Source organism: Lactuca serriola, chromosome 8, assembly GCF_051521515.1.
Source record: "Lactuca serriola cultivar US96UC23 chromosome 8, Lser_US96UC23_V15, whole genome shotgun sequence".
NCBI classification, from domain to species: Eukaryota; Viridiplantae; Streptophyta; class Magnoliopsida; order Asterales; family Asteraceae; genus Lactuca; species Lactuca serriola.
In genome coordinates this window covers 188,257,679-188,278,291 of record NC_136415.1, presented here as the reverse complement: position 1 = coordinate 188,278,291, position 20,613 = coordinate 188,257,679, and the positions used below count along the sequence as shown (strand labels likewise).

The 20,613-nt window shown below is 38.1% G+C and overlaps 1 protein-coding gene across 1 annotated transcript; it reads left to right on the top strand.

Annotated features, from left to right (window-relative positions):
- The first annotated feature begins 429 nt into the window (after nucleotides 1-429).
- Nucleotides 430-11,729, top strand: LOC145067685 (lysine-specific demethylase JMJ26-like). The gene is made up of 7 exons (XM_079014769.1): nucleotides 430-771; nucleotides 9,611-9,954; nucleotides 10,107-10,203; nucleotides 10,301-10,442; nucleotides 10,827-10,890; nucleotides 10,980-11,071; nucleotides 11,140-11,729. The coding sequence occupies exons 1-7, from the start codon at nucleotides 430-432 to the stop codon at nucleotides 11,727-11,729; spliced, it is 1,671 nt and encodes a 556-aa protein (XP_078870895.1).
- The last annotated feature ends 8,884 nt before the right edge of the window (nucleotides 11,730-20,613 follow it).

The following is a 20,613-nucleotide window of genomic DNA, read 5'->3' as shown; positions in this document are numbered from 1 at the left end:
GTTAAAAAGGTAAAATATTGATCTAATTCGAATTAAATTAGAGACAGAGGGACCAGAGTTGTAATTTTGCGAAAGATTTAAAGTGGTCGGGGATATAACCCGCCACCCTCACCATGACAAACCCTAAACCTAAAGGTTCCAGCCGCCATGAGTGAAGTAGCCGCCATCTCCCTCTCCTCGTTCTTTTCCGATCCGACCAAGTCGCTATCCACTGCCGGCGACGCTGTTAGTGACATGGACCACCGAGACCAGGTTTCTGTGCTGTGAACGACGAAGGGTAAGCTGTGAAGTCGATGTTTAGTTATGAGCGGTGGAGGGACGAGATAGCCTAGTCGTTGCTACTGTTTGGATGTCGGACGACCACCTCCCTACTGTATTCTTCCTCTCCTTCTCCGCTTCTGCCCGGTGTTGCGACGCTGTGGGATCCCGATGAATATTCTGTTGTTTTCTACTCATCTGCTTCACGCCACCGCAGGGGTGGCTGGGGCTAGTGCGTATTCGAAGATGTATGTGCGAGTTTTGGTGCTATGGGCGTGTGTTTCTTGGCTGAGAATCAATAGAACCGCCGCCACCACCGTGAGGTGGTGGCTGTTATCGCAAGAGTTGTTGCTGTCGCCACCATACACCGCTAGGTGGGTGGTTGGCTTCTCTTTCCGAGCAAAAGACGTGAAGATGCGTGTGTTGCAGTTGGTGAGTGTATGTGTGTATGGCTGGAATTTGATCCCGGAAAAGGTATCACCACCACGAGCCACCGCCGGCCACCATGGTGTGGTTGTGTGTGCTTATATTAGTTAGTGTGTGTATTTTGGATAAAAGCCTTGTAATTGTAATTAGCATGGAATAATGAAAATAATAATAGTAACCGCCACCGTAAGGTGGTGGCCATCGCCGTGTGCTGCTGTTGACCACCACTACCTGAGGTGGTAGTGGGTGGTGCCCCACAAGAAAAACCCTAATGGACCTAGCCAAAACCCATTGGGCCATGTTTGGGTGGAAAACCCTAATTGTGAGTATTTTGGCCTTGGACTTATTTGGACCCACTTTTGAGCCTTTGGGATTGGATTGTGTATTAAGCCCAAATATCACATATTACTTATCTAGTAGAGTAAAGGACTTAATGGATTAAGTCCTTAATGGTTAAGTAAGAAAGACTTAACCCTAATTGCCATTTTATGTGAAACCCTAGTTTCACTTGGGTCTTGAGTTGGGCCTTTCGTTTGGGCTTTGGTAATTGGTTTATTATGGGCCATCCAAGAGTAATCAAATGGACTAGAGTAATTAGTTGGGCTTTAGGGTAAGGCCCATATGAAGGATTAGGCCGAATTTGGAAAATTGGGCCATAGTTTGGGCCTAGATGGTTGTATGATATTGGTCCCTTAGAAGGAGACATGTTGGACTGGACTGAACAATTGGGCCTTAAGGGAAGTCCATGTAGAGGTTTGGGCCCAATTTGGATAATTGGGCCATAGTTGGGCCTTGGTCCATTATTAGACTTTTAGGCCTTTGATTTGGGCCTTGGGCTTGAGTCAAGCTAAGTTACAGGGTAAAATAGTCTTTTACCCCAAGCATGGATTTATGAATGTGTGTTAGAACCCAATTATTAATTAGGTGTTATTTTGATATTGACAGATCGGGAATCTATCATCGAGCAACTGTGGTTTTGTCAGTGGGACTTTAGCAGTGTGAGGTGAGTTTCCTTCCAGTAGGAACGGGTCTACGGCCACAATGCCGACCCGTTTAGTTAGCAGTAGTTCCAGACTTCGGTCCGATGCAGTAGTTCAGTGTGCTTGATGTCTTTGTGATTCAAGCATGTCTTTGTGTTATGTGTTCCGGACTTCGGTCCGATGCAGTATGCAGTATATGTGTTTATGCAAGTAGTTATGATTATGCTATGCTATGTTCAGTCAGTTTTTGGACTTCGGTCTGATGCAGAGGGCAAGGCCCTGGTTAGTTCCAGACTTCGGTCCGATGCAATTTCCGAACTATGGTCCGATGCAAAGGGCAAGGCCATGGTTAGTTCCAGACTTCGGTCCGATGCAGTTTCCGGACTACGGTCCGATGTAGAGGGCAAGGCCCTGGTTAGTTCCGGACTTCGGTCCGATGCAGTTTCTGGACTACGGTTCGATGCAGAGGGCAATGCCCTGGTTAGTTTCGGACTTTGGTCCGATGCAGTTTTCGGACTACGGTCCGATGCAGAGGGCAAGGCCCTGGTTAGTTCCGGACTTCGGTCCGATGCAATGAGCAAGGCCCAATATGTGTTTATATGTTATTGTATGGTATGTGGTAGTTTGGGGGAGCTCACTAAGCTTTGTGCTTACAGTTTTCAGTTTTGGTTTTAGGTACTCAGTTTCAAAAGAGGAGCTCGGGAAGATTGCAGTGCACACACCATTTGTTCAGCCTGGGATGTTTATACACTGATATACTTGACAGTTGTTATAATATTTTGAGATACATTGATTATGATTTTTATATGAGGTTTATTGACTATGGTTTTTATTATTAAATTAAACGAAATTTTTTGGCCTTGAATTTTGGGATGTTTCAATATAGATCAAAATACCAAAAATACCCCTAGGTCAAACTTTGGTCAAAATCTAGGTCAAATTCAAAATTCAAAAGTCAACCCACCTAGTCGCCACGTTGTGGCCGCAAACCATCAAAACAGGAGGGTCTTGACCAAGTCACCACGTCGTGGCAACCTCAACTACGCCGTGGTGATGTGTCTGGACAACTTAAACCATTAAGTCCTTTCCTTCGACTAGACAAACTCCAAGGCTCAGATCTGGTCCTTCCCATGGTCTTAATGGGTAAACTTTCCAACTTTATCCCTCAAATCCTTCCATAAGCCAAAGTCCCAAACCCAACCACTAAAGGTGACTTAATTCATCAAGATTCTCATTAAGCACCAAATCCTTAGAGTTGCATCTCTAAAGTTTCCAGAATGGATTCACACTCCAAAGTGACCTTAAAAATCATGGCTTTATGGACTTGCATGTCCAATACATGCATTTTCCATTTTAGGTCAAAAATAGGGTTTAATGACTAAAATCCCATGCATGACATCAAAAGTTGATTATAATCCAGATCCAAGACACTAATTACTCAATTTGACCCGACGATTCATAAAGTTGCAAACTTTATGAGATCCCATCACTTAAGTCCATCTAAATCATGGAAAAAGGGGACAAAAACAAGAGATCTAACAACATGGCAAGAAAAGGTTGAGTCTTGGGCTCTCACCAAGCTCCAAGAGATAAGCTTAGCTAAAGAAATGATGCTTTCCAAGTAACCACCTCACCAAAAGCTTCATTCTCATTCTAAGATCACCAAAAAGAACTAAGAATGAGCTCACAACTTCAATGGAGGCTAGGGTTAGGGTTTTTGAGGTTTGGAGGAAGATGGAGGCTGAAACCCTAGACTTAATGTTCATTATATAGGATCCAAGACCCGAAATTAGGGTTTTCATATAAAACACTTGCCACGTTGTGGTGCCCCAAGACCACGTCGTAGTGGGTCATTTAAATCCTATGGTCCAAACTAATATGCCACGTCGTGGTGATGCTCCACCATGTTGTGGCCACCCCTTTTAAAGAAAATATAGGTAAATTGATTCATACCTAGACTAGACGTTACAAATCTCTTCCACTTGAATTAGACTTCGTCCTCGAAGTCCTTATCTACAAATAACTCAGGGTAGTGCTCTCGCATTTCTATCTCAAGCTCCCAAATCCATTCAGAACCTTTTCGATGCTGCTACTGGACCTTGACCAAAGATACCACCTTGTTGCGCATGGCCTTTGTCTTCTTATCCAAGATCACCACTGGTCTCTCAACATAATTCATGCAATCATCGGCCCGAATATCATCCAAAGGAGCAACCATCGAATCATCAGCCACACACTTCTGAAGCTAAGAAACATGGAAGGTGTTGTGGATCTGACTGAGCTCATCAGGCAAATCCAGCCGATACGCAACCTTGCCCACCCGAGCGGTAATCCTTAAGGGACCACTGAATCAGGAGCCCAACTTTCCCCACTTTCAGAATCGGATGACACCTTTCCAAGGTGACACATTCATAAGACCAAGTCCACCACTTAAAACTCGAGATCCGAACATCGCCGGTCTGCATAACTCTTGTGCCGGTTTTGCACGACTTGCAACCTTTCGCACACCTATTGAATCAAATCAGTAGTCTTGAGTACCACCTCATGAACCGATGCCCGACCTCGCCCAATAAACCGTGGTCATACACCTCCTCCCATACAACATCTCAAATGGTGGTCGTCAATACTTGCATGATAACTGTTATTGTAAGAGAACTTGTCTATTCTGTGTTTAGATCTGGTTTTGGAGTGATTTCTCATGTTTTGGTCCAATATTTGCTAGCTTTTGAGACTTGGATGTCCTAAGTGATTACTCTTTCAGATCTATGGTCTAGAAGGACTTTCATGGCATAAAGGTGCAGACTTTATGGCCATGGAAATCCCATGAAAGTTTTAGGATGCCATTTTGGCCTTTTATGTTCCAAAAGGCAATGCATGGAGGGAAAGTCAGGGACTTTACGTGTTTATATGATGTCTAGGGTCTAGATCTCAGTTTTTATGCTTTAGTTTAGAGTATTATGGCTTGTGGATAAAGATCTAGGTCTTAAAGAATTATGGTTTGAGCTAAACCCATTAAGTAGGGCTATTAATGGGTAAAGTTGGAAATTTTACCCTTAAAAGGACATTTTCAATATGTAGTGGAAGTATGGAGCTTAGATCTGAAGGATAAGGACTTAAGCCATTAAGATGGCTCAACAGATTGAAGAACTTGTCGAGTCCATAGAGGAACTCGACGAGTTGGGTTGAAGTATCCCGAGTCTGTAAAGGGCAAAAATCGACGAGTTGATTGGAGAAGTCCTGATTCTATGGATAGGAGGAACTTGACGAGTTGTGAAAGAACTCGACGAGTTGGATCATGATTCAGGGTTCCCGATTCATGGAACTCGACGAGTTGATGAACCAACTCGGCGAGTTGAGTTAACCAGGATGTTGACTTTGACCTTGACCAAAGTTGACCCTTAAGGGGGTTATGAGTATGAAAAGGGTAATTAAAGGAACCATTTATGTGTAGGAGTCTAAGAGGGGTTGATTTCAAAGCAAGATTTTTTGCAGCTATTGCCAGTTATCGAGGTGAGTTACCTTCCAGTAGAATTGGGTCGATGGCACCAAGGCCGACCCTCTAGTAGTTGATATAGTTGAGATGATTGTCTTTTTGATAATTGCCTAGTATGCCACCATCTGTTAAGCTTTATGTGCTAGTATGTTATGATATTATGTGATAGTGGTAGAAGGGGTAGGTTAGACCCCGTAGCCGGTTGAGATAAACCAAAGAGTAGGTCAGGCACCCAGTAATGCCTGAGAGTATGTTATGCTATGTTATCATGTGGTAGTGATAGGGGTGAAATAGTCACCGTAACCGGTTGAAATAAACCGGAGGGTAGGTCGGGCACCAAGATATGCCTGACAGGGTAGATCGAGCACCTAGATATGCTTGACAGGGGTAGGTCAGGCACCCCGGTATGACTGGCAAGGGTAGGTTGAGCACACATATATGCTCAGCAGGGTAGGCCGGACACCCATATATGCTCAGCAGGGTAGGTCGGGCACCCATATATGCCTGACAATATGTCTATTGTACGGTATATGGTATGATGGGGGAACTCACTAAGCTTTGTGCTTACGGTTTTCCATTTTGGTTTAAGGTATTTCCTCTTCGAAGGGAAAAGAGCCGGCATGACTGCAGTGCATCACACCAGGTTTCCGCACATGAGATCTATGGGATTTATACTCTGATATTATTTTGTCATGATATGTTTTGACTATGGATACATTGGTTTTGATATGAGATAGTACTATGATGTTTTCAGACAAATGGTTTTATAATTATTAAATTAAAAATGAAATTTTTTTGGTCGTAAATTTTGGGATGTTACACGCATGTTCTGAAAATGGAATCACACATTGACTAGATGGAAAAAATAGGTGTTGTAATCCTGAAGGAGCAACCCTTACTGATCTGACTTATATGTTGATAACTACTGAATAAGAAATGCTTAAGAGTACAACTAAAGTAGAAATGCTTAGTGGATTTATTCCCAAGGTTTCCATGGACATTGACAATGGTAACATTTGTGATCAAGACAAGGTTTTGTTGGTGATTTGTTTCACTAATTTGATTTAAGTGTAATGGGATTACTTTTGTTGACCAAAAGTGATCTTGATAAATATTAAACAAGTAAGGAAGGTGTGGAGTGCACACTTGTTTAAGTTTATTCAAGATTAAAAGTAGACTGTCATTTAGGGGCGAAGCCCCTGAACGAACAGGGGTCCGGGGGCAGCGCCCCTAGAAGCGGGGTCCAAGGGGCGGCAACCCCGTTTTTGACTTGGTATTAATTCTTATAGAAAACCTGGATTTATGACAGTTTGTTGACTGTTGCCAAACTGTTTTATGACAATTTTGCCAGTTTTCAGACGAAGAAGGTATTTAACCGATTTTGGTCAATTTTTTCTGGTACTTACGAAAATTCATATACTCATTCTCTGTTCTTTTCTCTTATGAGTCTTATCCAATCAAAGATTAGGGAGTACCACCCAATACTTTGATTTGATAGTGAAATCACAATTCTCAGAATTTCCAAGGCTATTTTATCCTTATTATCTTACAGGTTTCTCTTCCCAATCGAAAGGGATCGACCAAGGTCAAACCGTTTGATCGTATGGTTAAGAGAAAGGTTGATTCTAAGATCATTCCTAATGAGATTCATCGATAATGAAGTTTGTATGCAAGAGTTACGAAATTTCAAAGTTAAATTTTTACCGTCACGGGCGCTCGTGCACGGTGCGCTGCGCACACCGGATAGGCGATACGCCTAGATACAGAATGACATGGCACTTGAAGATTTCGACACATGGCAATAATCTATGGCTCACAAATATTTACGTGGTACACACTCCAAAACTTTCTATAAATAGTAAGCTTCGGCAAATCATTTCCTCACCCCTTTCATATGTTCTCTATCTGCCATGATTTGCGTGCCACTGCCCTAAGCACCTATCAAAGTGCTAAATTGTGGTTTCTACCCTATAGCAATGTTTTCATAACTCATAGGTGAGTTCGATGCCCCATTTTCCAAACCTTTTCAGGGGGGGGGGGGAGGGATACATGTTTAGAATGCAACTTTACATAGTTAGTACTAATCGTAGTTAGATAATTATGCTTATAACATCAGAATGATATTATGCCTGGTAAATACTCTGCCCAAACCTTTTAGCTAATATTATACCTAGTTGTTATACTAAACCACAATGATAGATATGATCACACATTGTTGTCATGTTGTCCAGTTGCAAGGAAACGTTGAAAATCGTTATTATAGCCATCCTTTAGATACGCTTAGTACTAGGGCCGAGCATGGGTTGGGTTTGACCTAAAAACGAACCCAAAACTGATAGCCTCAATTTTAAAAACTTACACCCAAACCCAAACCAATGGGTTCAGTTTTTGGTTTTTACTGCTTCGTTTTCGAGTTCATCGGTTTTAAACCCAAACCCAAAACATTTAAATTACAAACTAGACCACAACCCATCTAAAACAAGTTAACCCTTGTCAAATAGGGCTTTGTCAATGAACCAAAAAAATTTGTAGTGTAGGCTCCGTAGGCTTGTGTGATCTTCTATTTATAAGAGGAAGGGATTCACATTTTTATTTCCAATGAGAGATGTGGGATCAGCTCCCATACTACACCAAATGAAAATATAAGAGCTCACTACAAGAAAAAGAGCCTTTTACGACGTGCAAGCCACGACACTCGTTGATTTATGTTACGCAAAAGAGAGTGACATTAAAAAAGTGTCATCTCTTCAAAAAATTTAAGGATTTAGGTCATGCATTATTGCATGCCCTTAAATTAGTGTCTTATATAAAAAGTAAAAAACACGGAGGGCACAAGTGCGTCCTCTGTGAATGTCGTTTTATATTTTTTTTTTATGAAACGTGGTTCTCCTTGAAGGGAAAATGAAATACCAATTTTTTAAACCCACGCCTTCTTTTCCTTGTCTCCACCCCAGCCCTCACCCACATCCGCCGCCTCCAATCATCGTTGCATCCTATAGCCTCAGACTACGCGTATTGTTCATCTTATAACAAAATCGTAAGGGATCTAGGGTTTTTTTTCAAAAGGATGCTCTCTGCAAAGTTCGTTACATCTGCTCACTTCTGCTCACCTCTTACCTCCTGAGACCTCCGCTCAACTCTTCCCACTGGCGACCTCGAGCTCATCTCACCTCACCGAGACTGCGACGAATGATCAATTTTACAAGCCTTCGTTTAAGAGCCAACCCTTTACGACTCCTCACGTTGACAATAATATGATTTTGGGATCGTTACATTATGCCTATGTCAAACTTACAAGGAGATTAAGGGCTTTGCGACTTATCCATGTCGCCATCTATGAACTAGTGATGCCCTATATAGGTCTGATTCAAGCATCGTTTAAGGTATAGGTAGCCTTTCCTCCTCCACAAATCAATGTGCAAGTTGTCTTCGTTGTTCCTCCCATCAGGTAAGTTGATGGTCGCTCATTCTCGACCATGTGTATTCTATCTCGCTCACTCTCTCTCGATATTTCATCCCCATTCTCCCTTTTCTGTTGAATAATGTTTCTCTATTGAGAAAACTTCAAATGATTCTATAAATTAGAGGTTCACTAGAAGTCGATCTTATTTCCAAGAGATATGATGACAGGTTTCAAGAAAAAGATGGGACGAACCCTAAATCTTCAATCAATGCCCATTGATTCCAAAAGCTACCCCAAGTTTGTCTGAGAAATAGAAAAACATTTGATATTGCCCGTTACTCTTCCGCAATTCATCTCCTCATCCTCCCACCCCCGCTGCCAGGTAAACCGAACCCTAAATCTTCAATCAATCATCCAACATTTAATGCTCATCCAGAACTTCTTCTATGACTTTTTCTTTTCTATCCTAGCTAGGGTTCTTCAATGCCACGTCATTTCTATACGCGTACATAGTTGTAAATGTAATATATGTTGAATTACGAAAAAACCCCTAGTCTGTAGCGATTAAAGTTGAAAAAATTAAGTCACTTCAACATACAGGGAATTTGGGATCTAGAGGTATAACAGTTAGGCTAAATGTGTTGACTTTGTCTGATTAAGAAGGAACATGAGAGGAAGATTGAAGTTGTGGAAATAAGGATAGTGTGGTGGACATGCTGTGTGGGACAAGATACTGAATGCAATAATAAAAAATATTAGGGAGTGATTTTCCTCATTATTGTTGTCCCGTTATTTTCATTCAACTTTATTGCGTTGTATGTGCTTTTTTTTCTTTCTCCCCTCTATTCATCCTTGTGAGATCACGTTTCATATGCCAGAGGTCATCTGTGAAAGCATTCTATCTACCCTTGGGTGAAAATAGGACTGTATACATCTTACCTACCTCTTACCCCATTTATATAGGATTTGGGTTTACTTGTTGGTTGCCTTTAAGTTAATACTACATTGAGATATATTACATGCCTAATCAACTTTTCTCATGACATGCAGGTTGATGTTAATCTTCAAAAGTTTTTTACTTGGTATACGGATGGTATATATGACACTGAAGGGTGGCCTCATATCCTAAAGCTGAAAGACTGGCCTCCATCAAATTCATGTGAAGAACGGTTGCCATGTCATGGTGTTGAATTCATCACTTCCTTTCCCTTCAAAGAATATACACATCCTTGTGATGGCTACCTTAATATTGCTGTCAAGTTGCCTGAAAAATCTTTGAAGCCAGACATGGGTCCTAAAACATATATAGGTTATGGAGTTTTGGAAGAATTAGGACGTGGAGACTCTGTAACTAAACTTCAGCGTTGGCATCAGCGTTGCTACATTTTTTGCTGGTGCAACAAGTAGCCATTATTGACCTTTGTAGAAGCATGCTTCCGTAACTTACTAACTTGATTCCCAATTGTAGAAAATTGTCTTTTAAGCAAACTGTAGTTAAATCGCTGGCAGTTTTCATCTTTTTCTCTTTGTTTATTTTGTTATGTAGGTACCCTAACATGACAGAGGAAATGTTTGCTGAGTGTTTCCCTGTTTGCCAAGGCAACAACAACTCTATAAATTGCTTGCGAAATGTGTACAATATAGTTGGTTCCTGTAGCTCATCTTTTGTTATGGAACTTATTGATGTTCTTACTCTCAACCAGATAAGAAATTTAATACTGAATCTGTTGTTGGTTTTAGGTCAAAGAGCAGATTGATTTCAAACCTAATGATGATCAGAAATTTCAATATTCTATTTACATCCTACATTTGCTTTTTCCGTTCTTAAAGCATGTAAATGAGCAGCACATGAAAGAGATAGCAATAGAGTCTAGAATTCAAGGTATTTTTTGCTGTTTATCTCATTTTTCTTGCTTTATTTAAAATATAGACCTTCTAGTTCACATTGTAGCTAATCTAAATCGGTTATGCCATATATATGATTCTTGACTAATGATGATGACTATTTCATTCTTATGGGAAATGGTTTGAGTTAGATAAGTTCATTGTTGAGATTTCATGGAAATGCAAGGAAAGTCATTTCTTCTGCTTAACTTCTCAACTTAAAGTCTTAAGTCTCGTCCTTCATCATTTTAACTTAATTTTTATAGATGATCTCATAATGGATGACACGAACTTGAATCTTTGACCTTGAACTCAATATGAATGGATAAATGGCAATCAACCATACTTTATGTAGGTTTTCCTGACTTTATTACTTGGGCAGGATCTTCTATATCGGAGGTACATTTGAAGAAGGTAGAGTGCAGCTTGGATAAGAAAATTCACTGGTATTTCATTTCAATGATTGTACAAGTCTTTGAGGATTTTGTTTCTTGGGTGATGTATTCCTGTTTTGATTGTTCCCTGATATATGCAGTGACTGCTGTAAAACATCAATTTTTGACTTGCATAGAAGCTGCCCTTCTTGTCATTATAACCTTTGCCTTCAATGTTGCTGGGAATTGCGAGATGCAACCCTCAAGGAAACAAAGAAGAAGTTATCATTGAACCTAATGATCCAGGGCCTGAGTACTTACATGGAAACCCTAAGGGATTCAGGAAAGCATGGAAAAAGACATGTTATGTTGAGAAGGCTGCTGAAGATCCTGCACCGAAGGAAAAGCAAACTCATGACTGGAATTCTTTGGTTGATGGCAGAATTCTTTGCCCTCCAAAAAGCATGGGTGGTTGTGGTCGTGGGATTTTAGAGTTGATGCACATAAAGTCACTTGATAGTGTTTTAGAATTGCTAGAGAAATCACAAAAGCTCTTAAATATGCACAAACTGGAGGAAGATATGAGGGGTATGCCTGAGAAATGGTGCACATGTTCTTTAGATGGTGGTGATCAGCAATTACGAAAAGCTGCTTCCCGTGAAAATTCTAGAGACAATTACTTGTATTGTCCACGTGTAATAGACATTCAACATGGAGATTTGAAGCATTTCCAGTGGCATTGGTCAAAATGGGAGCTTGTGATTGTCAGTAATGCTCTTGAAACTACACTTGGGTTGAGCTGGGAACCCATGATCATGTGGCGTGCTTTTTGCTGGGCTTCAAATTCCAAAGAAAACAAGCTCTCAGATGAGGCTGCTATTAACTGTTTGGATTGGTGTGAGGCTGGATAAGTACTTTTATATTTTACATCTTTTATTTATTTTTCTAGTCATCTAGTGTTCTGAGGTGATTGGTAGATTTATACAGTTCATACAAGCTTAGGAGAACATTTTCTATTTCTGTTGATATGAACTTCTCTCCTAGTATAGTATCATGAGGTTCCACCTCTTCAGATGCCTTACAGAGATAATGTAGAGAAAGAAATAGGGATCTCTATATTTTGGTGTTTATCATCATGAAGGTGTATGATACTATACTAGAAGAGACATTTTGAGGACCCTGAAGGGAAGGGTACCAAAGGGCGGGAGAGGGAGATATCTACCATCTGAAACTGAGGGGAAGTATTATAGGGTGGCAGTTAGGCTAAATGTGTTGACTTTGTCTGATTAAGAAGGAACATGAGAGGAAGATTGAACTTGTGGGAATAAGGATAGTCTCGTGGACATGCTGTGTGGGACAAGATATTGAATGAAATAATAAAAAATATTAGGGAAGTACTATATCACGAAAGATGCTACTTCTGAGCAAGTTGTTGGGTCGAAGAAACAAGAAGGGCATAAAACTACTAGTAATCAATCAGACCAATATTTATTGAAGAAGGAAAGCTGTAAGGAGTTGAGTTTAACATTGATAAAAAAGATAAGAGGAAGAGAAAGGGTTCAAATCAAAGAGTTAAGGGACCAGATGGAAATAAACGAAAGAAAAAGAAGGGCAGGAAACAAGTGATATCTTCTGATAGTGAAGAAGGTGATAACCAAGATGACACTTCAGGTACTTGTGTGGTTGGATCTGATTTGGGAGTTGGAGGTGCTTTGTTGGACATATTTGTTGGGTTTTGAGCATTCTAACACTCCTAAGTGTACATGCAACCCTAAATACCTTGGATCTATGTTTTCTCTATTATACATGCAAATATGAACTTTCCAAGGTATTCATCCTAACTAGCATAATAACATTGATTCAAATGAATATATCAAGTTAGAATTACATACCTCTTTGATGTAGATTGTCTTCATGAAGCTTGAGTGCCTAGTGCCCCAAGTGTGACACCTCAAATGGTTCACACAACACCAAATACACTTGGAATAGATTGAAAGAACATACACACTTCATGAAATCGGCTAGCCCTTTCTATTACCCATAGTCGCCAATTTTCTCCAAGAATAAGATCATTATATAGTTAGTGACAATTAGGGTAAACCCTAATGGATTTCCATTTCCTTGGATCCATGGGTTCAAATACACCATGGAGCATCTTATGGGTTTTAGCCCAACTTGACAATCCATGGAGCATTAGCCCACTATATAAGTATGGATGATTTACACAATCAACCCATATATTTAATTAGTCTTCTTTTGATCACTTAATTAATCCTAGATTAATTCTTGATCAATACTAATTAAATAATCTTATTAATATATATTAGAACTTATAATATATTAACAAACCTTAAGTGTTATTTCTCTCATTATAGTCTATCCAAATGCATGATGCCATGCAACCCAAATGGACCATGCCGGGTCGGGTCAAGTCTTACCAATTATAGTTATGGACTTAGACATTAATCCAACAGTCTCCCACTTGGATAAGTCTAAAACTATTATTGCAAGTATGACTTCAAGAACCGACTGGCAATCATAGCTCTCAAAAGCTTCTGTCGAACTATGACCTTGCCGATGATCTCTGACCTTTGTCAATGACTTGTCCATTAGATAAGGGATCATATATTCCTCCATTCTAGATATCATATGGACTGAGACATGGATTATAATCATTCTCTCTGTCCATTTGTTGTTTCCTGATTTCCGATTTATGACGACTGACTAATTGAACAAATCAAATCAGTCCTGGCCCGACCGAGCACTTACATTTGTCATCACCAAATCATCGAGGGGCCCACAGATATCGCTTTTATCCCGAAGGTAAAAGGAATGGATAAACTTCGACTCATATGGCTTGTTCTACTACTTGTTGAATCATACACAAAGGCACGTTTTATAACATCGAGTTACCAATGCGTTTTCGTGCAATCAATGTACAACCAACTCATAGTAACAACTCATATCTCCAGGTTTGAAAAATCTAAGATATTATCGTCTCATGATCACTCGTGATAAAATCCATGAAGTGATTCCAATGAGCGCGGGTTGAATCCAATACTCAGAACTTATTAGCACTCATGAGTGTTGTAGCCCTTTGTCCAACATCTTAGACCTCTACAAGTCAACCCATGATAGTCTTGATTCATATCTACTTCCAACATATGATCGACTGTGGATGATTTGAATAACTTAGTCATTCCGGAAGAATAACCTAATTTATTCTGGAAGTCAAAACATGCAAAATGAAACACAAGAATAATTGAATCTAATATGGTATCAAAACCTATGAACATAAATAAAACACCTTTTATTTATCACCATATGATTACACATTATTCATTGTATATTGTTTCAGCTATCAACTTTATTCTTGAATTTAAAACAATAGTTGTCCCATGCTCCAAGCATGTACACTATGTTTTTCTAAACACTAGTCATGCCATACACCAAGTATGCATACTATGTTTGTCTATGATCTTTACTTTGTGAATTAGATCAATTGAACATAACTCCAATGATCCTCTTTCACAGTCCCAAACCCTTACTGCAAATGCAAGAATTCCAAATTCATGCCATTTACCGAAATATGTTAGATTCTAAACTTATATGCACTGATCCTCTTGTAATGATTATGCACAAAGTCAGAAAGACTTGACAATAACCATTACAGAGCATTCCAAAGGAGATCAGCTCCTTGGAAATATCCTTCTTGCATTAACTTTCCTAATCTTACACAGATTGAATAATTTCTAACTTTGAAACATTTCCATATTCCATTTTGACTATCACTTTTGAACAAGAGTTGCCTCCTTACAGATTATGTCAATATGGTCCTTCCAGAGTTAACATTATACTTCCAACTGTCCCTGAGCAACGAATCTTTGGTAAACCTTAGATTGTCCTCAACAGTTGCTTAATCCTTTTAGTCATATCCAATTCTAGACCTTTTCCCTTCTTAATGCCCCAGGAATTTGGAAAAGTTTAGAAAGGATGAATATAGCACATGTAATCGATCCTATATCCGAAGCATATGTGAAACGATTCATGATGTCTCACATAAAGACTAAACCAGTCTTTTGCTATAACATTTTCATTTCTATTTGTCAAGTTCTCAAAATTCAGATTATGAAAAGGGATGCCGTAATCATAATCGAATTTTAGAACGCAAACAATGGACCCATATACAGAATTTCCTTATGTTGAGCCATTCCAACATGAAATTCATATATATATATATATATATATATATATATATATATATATATATATATATATCCTTGACTAAATACGATTAAAACCTCAATCTAAGCTTTTAGATTTGAGATGAAGTATAATTTCCTCTCCCTTAATTATAGCAAAACAACTCTTTCCCAATTGAAACCTTTTGTTTTCTATAATTAAAATTGCTAACTTGCAACCTTTGTCATAATTATCATGCTCCCACTAACATGATGATTATTGGCATAACACTTATGCTCCCACTAGCTTTGACATGTACTCAGAAATCAGCTGGACTTCTAGAAATCAATACTTTATTGACTTTCTTACCAAAGTTCAGATTTCTTATACTAGATTGCTTTGATGAAACTTTATCAATATCATACACCTTATCTAAGATGGCTCACAGGTGTGTTTAAACAATTTTAAGAACTATGAAAAGGTATGCCGTAATCATAGTCTTAATTGGTTAGACCTTTTCCACTTCTCACAAGTCCATGTTAGTGTGCCGGTAAACCACACACGCTCCACTAACGATGTTGAGAATGCAAATATCATAATTGCTATCTAGCTAAAATCTACTTAGTGAAAGTGTTTCCTCACCATCATTTTCATGAATCAGAGAGAAACCTTATGACACTTAGATTTAATGGTGTATGTGTTCTTATCCATGTGAATTGTCAAAACCATAGTCACAAGACAAGGATAATGACAAATCCAAACTCATATGGCCTGAACTCAATCTTAATTTCTTGCCACCTGGCAGCTCAAGGGCCTGCCATTGCTTCCAAGTTGTTGTGCAACCAATTGAGAACTCTAAGAACTCATATGAAAAGCCAACTTAAATTGGAATGGGCACAGAATATGTCAACACGATGGGTTATAAACCTCAAGTCGTGTGCTAATGAAGAACTTCAGGTTTTATTCTTGATTAGTTCTTGAGACTTTCAAGACCTTAAAGACTCCCACTGTCCTCTTGACATATAAGACTCTTTTGTCAAATATTCAAGAGATAGTGTGGCTTCTAATCAAGACAAACACTTCACACAATTGCCCTTAGTTGGACTTTGTTTTATCCAAAACATTACAACTTACCAATTTCAAATGTACAAGAGTAGAAAACTTTTACTCTTACATTTGACAAGTGTTTTTAAACCTTGTCTAAGACATTTCACTCAAGTTATAATCTTGGAGTATGACTCTAAGACTTGTATTGGAACGAAGTATGACTCATCTTCTTAATTTAACCATTCCAACAATTCAAGATTCCTCTTCTTAGTCATAAGAATGCACTAAGATGAACTTAGAGGATCAATTGTGATATGGTATCTTAATCATTAAGATGATCATAAACATGATACTAAAGTACTCTCCCATCTTTTCAGATTTGAGAAACTTTTATCTTTCTGCCTAAGTTGATTCTTCTTATTCGCTCTGTCATACATTGGAACCTTTTCCAATGTCTCAGAATTACACTTAAGCTTGTAAGTATAACCATATTTACTGAGCTTTAGTAAATTATGACGAATAATCTTATCGATATTTTGTGGTGGACTTGACCAGTGCACAAGAATGTGTACTCGATCCCTTAGTCCTTCACTTGACTCACATATACATGTGAACAAGGATCTAGGCTTAATTTTCCAAAGATGAAAAATTCTCATTCATCATGCTATACAACTTGCATGATTCCCAGTTCTGGTCCATTTGAAACTTGGGTGATGAGGATCTTTCCTTATTTGGTAAATTTAGACATTACCACAAATGAAAGAATCAATTTAACATTTCCACTCTTGCTATTAATGGAATCATATAAGCAACAATTTTTTTTCCTCAAATGCCATTGTAAGGATACATAAAATAAATAAAATCAAAAAATTTCCTTTTATTTTAAAACTTTGCAGAAAAACTTATCCTTACAATCTATATGAAAACTTGTTGTTATCTATTCCTAAGAAATATCTCATAACTCCTAAGAAGTAGCTCAAGAATCCGATCTTCAAACTATGCGATAGAAATCCATCTATGCGATCAGATTCAACATATTCTTTCTTTAAGTTCCTTCACTTTTCTTTGATTCTTAAAACATCAACATGTGACCTAGTCACATCATGTATCAAGGATCTCAGAATAGAAACTTAGCAGAGTTAGATAGTGGACTTTACCTGAAGTAGAGTCAAACTTATTGACTTTAACATGCTTAGGTAAATTTGACAGCTTCACAACTAATGCCCCTTTCTTTGGCAATGGACCCTTGATAATGGGACTATCTCAGACTTAGCTTCTTTCTTTACCATTTGGTTAACCGAGTTGACTATGGCCGATCCCTTTCCATTGGGAAGAGAGAGCTTTACTAGATATCCAATGTCATCATTGTCAATGTCCATAACATTTTATGAAGTTGATCTTAGCAAATAGATAAGATCATTAAGGGTCTTGTCATAGTCTGTTTCATAGGAGTCCCAAAGGAACTCACTATGTGACTTAGAAAGTAGTTGAGCCACCAACTTTCTCAAGACTTTGACACCCAACTCTCCCGGCTTGTCAATATGTGACTACATCTCCAAGATGTGACCACACATAGACCTTTGCTTGCCAATAGGGCTTGAGTGACCTTAAACTTTTCAAGAACTTGGGGGTTAGGGAGAATAATTGGAGGAGGTGAAAGAATTATGATTTCCATGGGACATCATCTTCATTTAGGAAAGCTTGTTTCAGGAGATTTGGGAAGATCATAAATGTCTAAACCAGACATCTTTTGGGAGATATTCAAGATAGTTGATTTAAAGACCCTAATATAACAACCAATATGAAATATTAAGGCTAGGACCCAACACAATACTTTTATAACTTAGAAGAGGGATGCCGTAATCCAAGCTATAAAATATTTGAAGGTAGGTGAATGACGATTCACCAATTTCCACCAAGATAAACGAAATGTATTATTAGGTTTTTAATTGGTTTTGAAACTCCTAGATTCTTTTGAGATTCATTGAACTTTTCAATGGCATGTTTCAATCTCGAGTGTGCCCTTCAAGTTTTGTGACTGGGATGCCGAGGATCACAAAACAAGGTGTGAAGTAACCATGCAAATTACTTGGTACCCTTAATATTTACCCCTTAATCGATGTGCCGGTTAACCACACACGCTCCACCGATACTATGATAAATATTAAGTTACCCTTTGCCTACCTTGTTAAATACGAGTTAGTGTGCCGGTTAACCACACACGCTCCACTAACCGACTTAAACAAAGTGCAAAGTGTAATTTCTTGGATTAACACCTTATTCACTTTTTCCTAAGTAACTAAGATTGGGTATTTTTAAAAGGTTTAGTTACTTAGTATTTATCATTAATTCTTTTAATGAAGGGAGAATTATAGTCCTTGTCCTACCCGTTCGGCTAACAACCCCCCACTAGTCAAGGAAGTGGTGGGTGAGAGTGGACACCCATTAAACAACCATTTATAGGCAGTAACCTTATACCCCCTTATAGATCGGCTTCGTGAATGAGGCCTACTAACGGTAAGACCAACTTGCTCTTATACATATATATATATATATATATATTATTAACTTATTATATTATAAAGTATAAGGGTTGAATTTTAACTTTTAAAATTCTAAGGGCTTAATTTGGATTTAAAGTATTCATAAGTGAAAACTTTGCAAATTCCAAAACTTGAGGGCAAGTTTTGAAACTATTCAAAACTAATTAATTCCATAACTTATGTGTTTAAAGTAGTTTTAATTAAAATACTCTTCAAGTTCCATAACTTGAGGGAAAGTTATGGAAGACTTTAAACTAATAAAGATTGTAACCTTTCTTTATTTTGTAACTTATGGAATTAATTAAGGTTACACATTTTATTACTTAATGGAGTGACTCTTGAACCTCCATAACTTGAGGACAAGACTCTTCATTTTTGTAACCATTGCCAACTTTTATGAGTTTTATGAAACTTAAATGTGAGTTTTCATATAACTTGAGGACAAGTTACAAAAACACATTTTAGAATCAACTCTTAGACTAAAATGGATTGAAAACACATAATAAATTAACTTTTCTATTAATCTAAGCAACTCATAAGAACAGAATAATTCAAATCAAAATTTTTCATGTAATTAGCCTAATCACTAAACTAATACAAAACATGAATCTATTGAAAATTATCTTTGAAATTGGATTAGTATGAACATTACCACATCAAAACAAATTTACATGTTCAAAAACAGCTTAGGGGAATGTTCCTAGTTCATTTCTAGCCAAAAAACTCGAAAATATGCTGTCTGGGGGTCATACTCGTTGAGTGTATCAACCTACTCGACGAGTAGGATGATTTTCTTCATGGACTCGGCGAGTTCATCAATGGACTCGGCGAGTCGAGTTCCCAAAAAGCCTGAAAATCGATTTTTTCCAGCATTTTTCAGCAATTTGCATCAAGTATAATTGAAAACAAGCCTAGGCTCTGATACCACTGTTGGGTTTTGAGCATTCTAACACTCCTAAGTGTACATGCAACCCTAAATACCTTGGATCTATGTTTTCTCTATTATACATGCAAATATGAACTTTCCAAGGTATTCATCATAACTAGCATAATAACATTGATTCAAATGAATATATCAAGTTAGAATTACATACCTCTTTGATGTAGATTGTCTGCATGAAGCTTGAGTGCCTAGTGCCCCAAGTGTGACACCTTAAATGGTTCACACAACACCAAATACACTTGGAATAGATTGAGAGAACATACAAACTTCATGAAATCGGCTAGCCCTTTCTATTACCCATAGTCGCCAATTTTCTCCAAGAATAAGATCATTATATAGTTAGTGACAATTAGGGTAAACCCTAATGGATTTCCATTTCCTTGGATCCATGGGTTCAAATACACCATGGAGCATCCATGGAGCATCTTATGGGTTTTAGCCCAACTTGACAATCCATGGAGAATTAGCCCACTATATAAGTATGGATGATTTACACAATCAACCCATATATTTAATTAGTCTTCTTTTGATCACTTAATTAATCCTAGATTAATTCTTGATCAATACTAATTAAATAATCTTATTAATATATATTAGAACTTATAATATATTAACAAACCTTAAGTGTTATTTCTCTCATTATAGTCTATCCAAATGCATGATGCCATGCAACCCAAATGGACCATGCCGGGTCGGGTCAAGTCTTACCAATTATAGTTATGGACTTAGACATTAATCCAAAAATATTTAGGAGGGAAGATACTCCTAAACTCGAAGAATATCTCAAAAAAACATTTCAGAGAGTTTAGACATTCCTTCTGTCTTCCACTGCAGCAGGTATTAATCCTTACTTTTAGTTGAAATTCTTTTATGTATAACATCACAATCCTACATAGTAATTTTTTAAATTGTTCAATTGTATTTTCTTTGGTCTAGGTTATACACCCAAATCATGATCAAACATTTTACTTAACCATGGACCATAAAAAGAAGCTCAAGGAAGAGTTTGGTTAGTATGCATTTGCAAGACGTGTTATGTATCACCTTTCTCACTGATATAAAATCTCTGAATGTGCTTTA

Bases quoted from the DNA above. Each gene is read 5' to 3' on its own strand.
- LOC145067685 (XM_079014769.1), top strand. From the start codon at position 430: ATGAATATTCTGTTGTTTTCTACTCATCTGCTTCACGCCACCGCAGGG. The intron at 10,204-10,300 runs GTTGGTTCCTGT...TGTTGGTTTTAG, and splicing joins TGCGAAATGTGTACAATATA to GTCAAAGAGCAGATTGATTT. The intron at 10,891-10,979 runs GTATTTCATTTC...TGATATATGCAG, and splicing joins TTGGATAAGAAAATTCACTG to TGACTGCTGTAAAACATCAA.